The following is a 10231-nucleotide window of genomic DNA, read 5'->3' on the forward strand; positions in this document are numbered from 1 at the left end:
ATCAGAGACGATCACAGGCACAGACTTGAAATCTAGGCAGCATAAATCACCCTATATACCATCACCAGTATAAAACTGTTACTGTTCAGCACCGTTACTTGTCTGTTACTGTTCATCAATCATCTTTGATTTTCATTTCATCACTTTGTGTTCTTGGCCCTCTGGGAACTGTGGATGTAAAGAGACCTGGGTTTGAGGAGCATGCAAAGAAAGCTAAGGGAAACAGCAATGAGCACAAACAGGGGGGCCATCTTTATTCATCAACACTCTGACAATCCTGTTGTGCTCAATGGACATGCTGAAACATGTATTTTGCAGTCTTGTACAATGCTGTAACTACTGCTTTCTGTTTTCGCAGGACCAGAGTATTACAGCAACTGGAGAACTATTGCTGGCTTTCGCTTACGAAAGTACACAGAAATGATGCACCAAACTGCTGGTTCAGATAAATGTTACGAACGGAGCGGTTATTAACAGTACCACCTGGAACCTCTACCAGAGTGGCTCAGGTTGGTATCTTGCTACTCCTCTTCCTGCACCTTTTGGGTTTCTTGGTTGGTAGGATTATGGCATGAGAAGGAAATTAGTCTCATTTCTTACCACTTTCTATTCACATCTTCCATGCTCCTTTTTCTTCATTGAAGGCTGGAATTGCAATGTGAGGGTAGTAAATAGATATATACCCAGCCCTGTGTGCTGAAAACCATAAAGTTCTACTTACTGCTTGTTAGGATTTCCATTGTCCCTCAGCCAGTCCTTCAAGTTGAAATGGTCTATGGTGGTTGTGTTGGTTTTGGCTGGGGTAGATACCGTTAATTATCTTCACGGTAGCTAGTATGGGGCTATGTTTTTGGATTTGTGCTGGAAACAGTGTTGATAACACAGGGATGTTTTCGTTACTGCTGAGCAGGGCTGACACAGAGTCAAAGCCTTTTCTGCCCCTCACACCACCCCACCAGTGAGCAGGCTGGGGGTGCACAAGAAGTTGGGAGGGGACACAGCTGGGACAGCTGACCCCAACTGACCAAAGGGATATTCCACACCATATGACGTCATGCTCAGCATACAAAGCTGGGGGAAGAAGAAGGAAGGGGGACACGTTCGGAGTGATGGCATTTGTCTTCCCAAGTAACCGTTACGCGTGATGGAGCCCTGCTTTCCTGGAGATGGCTGAACACCTGCCTGCCCATGGGAAGCAGTGAATGAATTCCTTGTTTTGCTTTGCTTGTGTGCGCGGCTTTTGCTTTACCTATTAAACTAAAAGCCTTTGTTAGAATGTAAAACCCACGGGTATGCCAATATAGTGCTTATCCAAAAGCTCTTAGGCATAAATTAAAACCTGGAAAATTAAATAAATTCAATTCTGGAAAAGCATGGCCCTTGTGTTTTTCCCCTTGATCCAGCCTTCTAATACAAATCTCCAAATCTTCAATGATACTTACTCAGGCAAGTTAGAGGTAAAAAATAATTTAATATACATCCAAAGTGTTTTTCTGATGTGCCTACAAATATATGACAACTACCTGAGAAAAAATTACTTACATGATTTACAAGCATATCTGAAATGAGTCATTTCTCCATTTCAACGAGTATGGCTTTGTGTAACCAAGACTCCATTTCAATAATATAAAAATATATTGAATAAAAAATTGAATATTTAGTGGACACTCTTTACACATATGAAATCTGAATGCTTTGCTTTCAGCAATTAAAGATGTTACTTGTTATTTCCTATATTTAGTTGAGCTATCAGTCACTAAAAATGTTTTGTTTGCTTTTTCCTTTTGTTTTTTTACTGGGATGAGTATTGTTATTATTATCCTGTGTACAATTGCCAGCCAAATTACTTCAGTGAGTGCCTCTTACACCTTAAGAGAGGTAAGTACATTGCTTAAGTCCATGATTTTTCCTTTTCAAGCTCTTTTATTTCTCTTATATAGATACAGAAGTGAAAATTCTCCTCAGTCAAAAAGTAGTTTTAAAAAAAAAAGTCTGCATTGTTTCTGTCATGGAAACTTTTTCCTGTTCTGCAAGGCAAATGTTCTTGGATAATATTGATTTCCCACAACTACAAAAAGGGTATTTTCTTCCTGCAGGCAGATGGAACTGCAATGTATGCATCAGGGCACACTCTGCATGTTCTATGCATTACTCAGTATATGTTCTCGGTGTATTTCAGCTCTTAGCTACATGTTCCATCTTTAGAACTAAAATTGCTTAACGAGAACGTTTGTTGGCTGGTCACAAAGCTCTGAAGCTTAACACAAGGCCATCAATTCAGTAGTAGTGTATCCACTCACAAGATGGATGCAAGAATGAAAGCTACCAAAATTTTGGCATGGGGGATACCAAACAAGAAAAGAGAGAATAATGGGTGAGCTCAGCTCCTTTGGTTGCAGGGCATCAAAGCCTGTCCCCATGGGATCCTGTGATAGCCCTTCTGCTCTTGAGTCCATTTTGCACGTCCTCCTTTTGCCCTTCGTTTTCATAATATGAGAAATTTTCTGAGAGAGACATTGCTCTCAGAGGTCCCATTCTTTCAGCTATGTCCACAAGAAGCTGTCTGGAGTCAGTCATTCTGCCCATGTTACTGGTTGATGTTCTGGACACGAAAAAACAGGACAGTGCAATTGTTCAAATACCTATAAATAAAGTTATAATGCTTTAATAACAGACATTGCCTGCGGATCCACTCTCTTTAGGGACCTTACCATGAGAATCCTTGCCCATTTGGACTATTTTTTAGCACTTCCCAGTATAATCAAAAACGAAAATAAAATTATTTAGTGTTTACTAAGGGAGGTTGTTCCATAGCTCTCTAAAAAAAAGATATTTTTTGTCTTTTTAGACTGTATTTGGAAGTATAATACTTGGAATTATTTTAGATTAAATCTTTTAAGCGTTATTCTTTCACTGGCTTACATTCTGCCTGAGCATTTTGAACTGACAGGTTGCCTCATGCCTTAGTTCCCACGACACAATGACTATAATGCAAGTTGGAGGAATAACTGCATTTGCAACCCTGTTACTGTTTTTATTTGCTCTGAAGACAAAAGTAAGTACTATTAATGGATTATGTAATAACAAATAATCTAAGCTGTCACGATTTTAGTGACAGCTTTGTATCTCTTTTATCAAGTCACTCAATTTCTACTAGTTCTATTTGCATCTCCAGAACTAGCAATGCTCACAGTAAAAAAAAAAAAATCAAATTGAGCGGTCTGTGCTGGAAACTGTTAAACCTGATCCCGCTCTCCCACAAACCTCTGTCCCAGCTCCATTCTTCTGTCCACAGGTTTGCTACACTAAGGGCAAGAGAAGCCAAAACATATAAGTGGAATGCATTGTATTTCAAAATGGGTTTTTCTCATGAACATATTACCATGTATCTGTTCCTTTCTTAGAGCCTCTCTTGCAAACACTGATGAGTATCAATAGGAAGGTAGCAGCAGCTGGAAGTCAGTTTAAGAAGTTAACAAAAACAGAATTAGAACTCAATTAAGTATGTTTTACGGAATTATTCAGCTTATTAACAGACCAGGAAAAGGAGCAAAACCTTAAGTCAGCTGCAATAATTTCAGGATTTATCTTTATGCATGTCACTGACGTTAGTTTATTAATCACCATCCCTAACAACAATTTCTGGGGGTTCAAAATGTGTTGGCCAACTGCAGCTAAAGAGTTTCACTGTGCTTGGTGTCCTCAGGAAACCCTGACAAGCATGACCACATCAAACACCTCAAGCATTCTGCTCATCATTGGGGCAATTGTCTGTATCCTTATAAATTCATATGTAAGTGGTTTACTTGATGTGCACTTACTAGATATACTGACATGAGTTAGCCTGTACTGTACAGCACCTGTAATCACTCGATCTGCCAGGGGTAATATCAGTAGCTTTGTATCACACTGCAGCAAACAAAATAAAAATGTTTAAATGCAGAGCTCTTTTTCTATGTGATTTTCTCCTATTTCATTCCCTAATGAATGGCAAGACCAGACAGCTAAAAAGGTGTTTAAAGTTCCTGTGGGTTGTCTCGTAAGAAAAACTAGTAAGTCTTGCATCTTCCCAAACCAAATAATCTTCTATCACAGTTAGGTAAGTAACAGAACTGAAGTGGATTCACATTTGTTTTAGATTACCTACTACATCATTTGATAGTTCTGTTTTTATTGTGCAGTTCTTTTTGCGTTTTTTTTTTTTAATCTAATCAGAATACACCTTTCTTAAATTTAGTGCTGCTGGTGATTCAAATGCAGCGAGGGATGACATTTTTATTCGATTCTGGCTTTCTTTCCACAGTGGCAATGCTCACAGTTCTTTGCTTTTTCTTACAGAAGTCCCAGGTTACATATCCTTTACCTGGAGCTCTGCTCTTTGCTACTGTAAGTAGAACACTTATACGGCATACTATCTTTCATAGGAGTAAGACATTATCTTGCTCCAAACTCTTTTCTTTTGCTTAAACTTTCAAACTACGTGCCTAGTGCAAGCCTGCTGTCAGTTCCCTCTCTCGGTATGACCTGCTGTTTGACACAGGAAGGTGCCGAGACCTGCATATCAGCAGGTCATTCTGTGAAACAAACTTCAAATCATAAACCATACATTGGTATTTCTCTAAATTGCCCCTTTTATACTACAATTTATTGACAAATGAGGCAAATGGCAAGCAAGTACTTTTCGTTTGGTGTAAATTGTAGAAACTCAAAAAAGCAAAACTGAATGTAAGCACTGTTTTCTTCCCTCTTCCTACAAGGATTTGACAAAGAAAGCAGCTGAGCTCGAAAGTCAGCCCACAGAAGAGCAAAGCTCCATGGATTATGCTGAGACAGCACAGGAACTTTACAGTGATCCCAGGTGAAAACCTTGTGGACCACAGAGTAAGGAGGGAAAACATTTGAGTGGAAGGAGTCACTCTGGTTACTGTAAATATCTTTTAAGAGTCGTTATTTTTACTTTCTTATGGTTGCTAATTTAATAAAGATAAATCAGCAAAAAAGAAATCTAGTGGAAGTGAAAGGAGAGAAAGGAGAGGAAGGTCAGGAGCGAGGTCACCTTGGGATTAATTACTGCAACACACTGAACATGGGCACACATCTCACGTATGTAGCAACTGAAGTTACTTAAGATTTAACTCTAGCAGTATACTGCTAATTTCCGAGCATTTTGAACTATTGACAGTATCCCTTAAATTTAGCACCTACTCCGTTAAGGTTGACTATTCTTCCTTTTATTTGAAGAGGGCAGAACTGAGGTGGCAGACTGAAACAAATATATCTGGTTCCTGCTCTCACGGGTCCCACTGTATTAAAAGTTGTCAATACTTGAGACTTTCAAAATATATTTCATCTTAAATCAAAGTTTTTCATGAAGTTAAAACATAAGCCTAGTGCAACTTTCGTGGGCTTTCATACAGTATACTAACGTTGATTTGGGGCTTCTGGGTGCTATGGTCACATATGTCCAAAAAAAAAAAAAAAAATGCTGAAAAGATCTGTAAATGTAAATTTAAGGCCACTTACAGCTCTTATCCTTCATAGGCGGCAGGAACCACTAACCCCAGGGAATTCAGGCCATACAAGCACATCTCAGCGTTTGGAGTTGACCGGCTTGTAAAAAGTTTAGCGCAGAAAACTTTAACATTGGTATTTTAGTATGTGGCATTTTTCCCATTCTGCTATTTAAATATTTTCATTGGTATACTGAGACTGTCAATATATAAAATTGGTCTTTATGTCCCTTAGCTAACATTTTTTTCATTTGAATTGCTTGAGGATTTTTTTCTTACCATCATTAGTTGCAAAGACTTAAAAACCAATTTAAAACAAATTTTAAGAGACCAAGCTAACACACACCCAAATAGTAACAATGTGAAACTCAAACCATAGGTCAGTGTTGGCTTGCTCAGGAAATGAAGATACATTTCTGCCATAAGGATGCCAGGATGGCAAAGCCAAGTAACATTAATTTTTAAATCTGTATCCAGCTTTCCAAGAAGTTTAACCCTTATATAAGCAAAGCTTAGCAGGAAGCTACATACATAGGCCCACATTTTAGATTCAGCTGAACAAAATTCCCTTAAAAGGTGACTGTTAAATAGAGTACCGCTTTGCGGATGATAGATTTCTCTTCAGACTAAAACCTAAGTAGATCACTCCTGTCCAGAGTAACAGAAAACTGTTAACTGCATCACTGACCAAGTTTAGTGTTTATTTGAAGGTAGGCTTAAATTATTTATGAAGCAAACAAAAACTGCAGTCACAGTTAACTAAATTAAACAAGTATATAAAGAGCTGGATGATTAAGAGTACATCTTTTAACTCCTTTTCTGGAAAATAAGTTAGAAAATAAGAACACTAAAGGCAGCTTTCAGAAGTCAATTATTTGCTCACCAAAGTCGAAGATGGCACGTAACTTGTGGTTTTGTCCCAAAATGAGCAATAATGTCTGAAGAACAGAGCACAGAAATGACGCATCAAATGGAAAGAAAACTTCCACTTTAAGATCTGATATAATTTAAAATAAATAAATACCATAATCCATAAAGTAAAATGAACATTTTATAGTTTTTTTTAAACTTCTTGTATGGGGTTCACAGACCTGAGAATACACCCAAAATAACTTGTCCAAAGTATTCCTTTAAAAAATTATAAATTATTGGTAACAGTTTCTTTAATGGAGATTGCAGGAGTAGGTCCCACATGAGTCCATATATAGCCCTTCTCTGGTCTTGTAGGAACAGTAGGGAAGGGAGATGATCGAGATTTGAAATATTCCGAAGGTGCATGACAAACAAATTCTAAATATTCCATTTTCCTTGGGAGATCTTCTTCTGGTCCTAGAAAAAAAATAAACAATCTTCAAAGACAAAATTTAAAGGCATAAAATTGGAGTATGCAGGACTTAAAAATATGCAACAACAGCCAACATCCCTTAGAGAATGTGACTTTTCAATCAATGACTTTCCTGGCAAAGTAGCCTCAAATACTAGGCAAGAAACCTCTACCTTTATTTTTGCTGGGCTGATTTCTGCCCCCCCAACTCCCCCTTTGAAGCATTCAGTTATTTGAGTGAAGTATTTTAGTTAATATATTTTAAATAGATACTATTTGTGGCCTGCCTGTCAAAAGGACTTTTCTGAATTATTAATAATTTTATGATCAGTAGCAGAACACTCTCTATGCCAGCGCTTGCACGCTATGTATTTTAAGTACCCAAGATGAAGATCAGCTAATTCAGGTCACTTTAAAAGAAACAGCTTGGACTGGTATATCAGATTTATACTGTAATAACTTTGATTCTATCTATGGAATAATAATTTGATCTTTAAAGTTGCAAGACTATAACTGTGCCCATGAGTACAAGTACTCAGATAATCGCACTCACTGCGGTAGTGCTAATCATATTATATACATAAGATAAATACAAAAGGTTATTGAAGTAAACGAGATGCTTACAGGATTAGGGTCTAAAATGTGGAAATTGCATAAATTATCTTGACAAACTAAAAAGTTCATTTAAAAAAATACAACTCTGCATCAGTCTAGGCTCATATATGTAGTTGTATAAAACGAAGTCTTAAAGATTACCTATGATATAGGATGCTGGGTCAAAACAATCTTTGGGGCTGGCTTGCGTAGGAATGAGCCAGGTTAGTGCAGCACTCTTTTCACAGTATTGGTCCTGAATAAACCCACGGATCTGAGCGTAGTATGTTTTTCCATCCTGCTCATCAACCACTGAAACAACATCTCCAATTTGATAGTATACACCCTAGAAGACATACAAATGATAATTACATCAAACAATCTGATTTTAGAAGCTTCACTCTGTGATTCTGATTCATATCTTAAGTATCAGTATCTTAAATTATCCCAAATTACCCCAATCTTGAAAGACAGCCTTAATTCAGCCACACGCAAAAGAACGGTGGTGTAAGATAGAGTACTGTCTCACCTAAGCAGTCATCAGCACTGCTTGTGCACAATCACCACATGTCTAGGAGTCTGAGGCTACGCGCCTCCTCTCTGCAGAGCGGAGATGGTCTCATTCTGTCAGAAGTAGGAGAGTGCAACACCACCTTCTAGAAAAAGTAACTGTAGTAATTTCCCTGTGTGTGCAGGGAAAGCAGCTTTCTGTGTATGAAGAAGTTCACTCAGCTGAATGCAAAGGAGTCCCAAACCACAGATCCACCTCCTGCCACCTTCCAGGTTGCTCTGTAATGTGTGAGGCTGCGCAGCAAAGGCAACTCACTTCATGTTATAACAGCGTCGCACAGCACAATGCAGTGCCTGCACTATCAGTATGAGAGTTTGCCAAGCATCATCCAGGAGGGTTTTGTTTTTAAAACAGGTTTAAAAGACCTCAAAACCCCCAAACAATCCCCTTCTCAACAACACAGTAAAGTATCAAAATAGAAATATTTTGCATAAAGAGATCAGGTTAAATAAAACTTTTGACATAATTCTTAGGAATTTCTGAAAAAAAAACCAAAAACACGCAAGAAAAGACATCAATTCTCTTCTGAACTAGTCAACAGCAAAAAGAGTCATCTGGGATGCAAGACACGAAGGTCTCTAGAGAGCATACGGAAGCTCAGTCTACCACTTCTCCTCTGGCTGTGCAGTCTCCCAGTGGCTATCCTGACCTTTTCTTTGGGGGAAAAGACATTTCAAATGGTTTGTTTGTATTACCGGGAAACAAAAGCAAATTTCAGAACTAAAACTAAACAAAACTAGAAAACACTAACACCTTGGCATGCTGGTAAAAATGCTCTCACACATGAATGTGAGAAGGCTAGCTTCTGCTTTCATTGCAATAGTCAACAGATCTTGTTCCCAAGGTGTTCGAGACTGCTTGCACCCAGCACTGAAACGGGAGCCAGTTTAGATGTTAGGGCAGCGCAACCCATCCCCTCTACAGGCAGTAATACTCTCTGTGCCTAAGGTAGGAAACCACACAAATTTAAATAATCATCTATAGTCACTTTTGCTTGACCTCTGCAAGGTGAAAGTTAAAAGTTTAAAAACCTCAACTGCAATAATTACTAAGGAAACCAGATGCATCTTTTTCTTGGAAGAAAAAAATGGGACAATGACAACTATGTAAACTATCTTGCAAGACTTAATGGCAATGACATAATGCCATAAGGCAGAGCAAAATCCTGCCCAAGTGCTAGGCAAGAAAGAACAGTTTCTGTGAATACATCCCTAGTGCTTTCACCGTCTGCGGTAATTTTTGAGATTGGAAATAGAAACAGCAAGACCTTTTTTGCAAACAAACTTGCATAAACCATACCTTATAAAAGATTGATTCTGCCGTAATTATAGTGGATACAGACTCAGGAGCCTTGATGGGCTAAGAAAAGAACACAGAAATGGAAAATCAAAAGCATTAAAACAAACCAACCATGTAATATAATTCCAGGTTGTTTTTTTTTTCCTTTTAGACAACATACTGATACATTATCTTCTTAGAAAATTACTAAACACCAGAAATCGGGTACAAACATTTCAAACATTTGTACTTTAAATTGAAAACAGTAAGTTAACATTTTCATTCTCAGGATTTTAAGTGGAAAGGTAAGTATTAAATTCACATGACTGGTTTCTATTTACACAAAACTCCTTCCCTCAGGAAATGAAGGACGGGCTGCTGTGCGGACCGGTGAATCACGCAGGCAGCCGTGCCCATACTACTGAGGAACAGACCGACTCTGACATTGATTACAACCACTTCCTACCCAGCTTTCAGTCTGATTTTGCGACAGGAGCTGCAAAACTCCGCGCTGGGGTCCAACGCGCCGGCAAGGTGAGCCCGGCGGGGGCCGGGCCGGCCGCGGCCCGTGGGCCCGCCGGCGTTTCTCGTTTCTTCAGGGGACGAGACAGGGCTCCAGGTCTGCCCCGCCCCGGCACAGGGCAGCCCGAGCCCGCCGGGGCCCTGCAGCCCGCCACTTCCCATCCCAGCCGCAAAAAGCCACACACCACCTTACGTTTTTTAACTTAAAGATGTGCCTCCTCCCCTTGCCCTTCGTGGAAACCTTCTTCTCCGCGGCGGGCGCTGACTTGTACTTGGTGTTCCTCAGCCGCGCAGACCGCCGGTGGATCTCCTGCTTACTCTAGGGGAGGGGGGGAATCGCCGAATAAATACACGGAAGGACGCTGCCCCGGGCGGGAGGGGTACGGCAAGCCCATCCCTGCCCGCCCCGTCGAGACCCGGTCTGGGCGAGGC

General features: G+C 39.6%; 1 protein-coding gene across 1 annotated transcript in view; it reads right to left on the minus strand.

Annotated features, from left to right (window-relative positions):
- Positions 1 to 6199: 6199 nt before the first annotated feature.
- The window catches only part of GATAD1 (GATA zinc finger domain containing 1), a 4949-nt gene continuing 917 nt past the window's right edge, over positions 6200 to 10231 (minus strand). Inside the window, exons 2-5 of the mRNA XM_009275720.2 lie at positions 9993 to 10118; positions 9299 to 9358; positions 7591 to 7774; positions 6200 to 6839 (exon numbers count right to left, since the gene is read on the minus strand). Coding sequence (XP_009273995.1) covers positions 6649 to 6839; positions 7591 to 7774; positions 9299 to 9358; positions 9993 to 10118 — 561 coding nt within the window. The 3' untranslated portion in view covers positions 6200 to 6648. The remainder of the gene's footprint in view (positions 6840 to 7590; positions 7775 to 9298; positions 9359 to 9992; positions 10119 to 10231) is intronic.

This window comes from Aptenodytes forsteri, unplaced genomic scaffold, assembly GCF_000699145.1.
Source record: "Aptenodytes forsteri isolate BGI_AS27 unplaced genomic scaffold, ASM69914v1 Scaffold172, whole genome shotgun sequence".
In the NCBI taxonomy this organism is placed as follows: Eukaryota; Metazoa; Chordata; class Aves; order Sphenisciformes; family Spheniscidae; genus Aptenodytes; species Aptenodytes forsteri.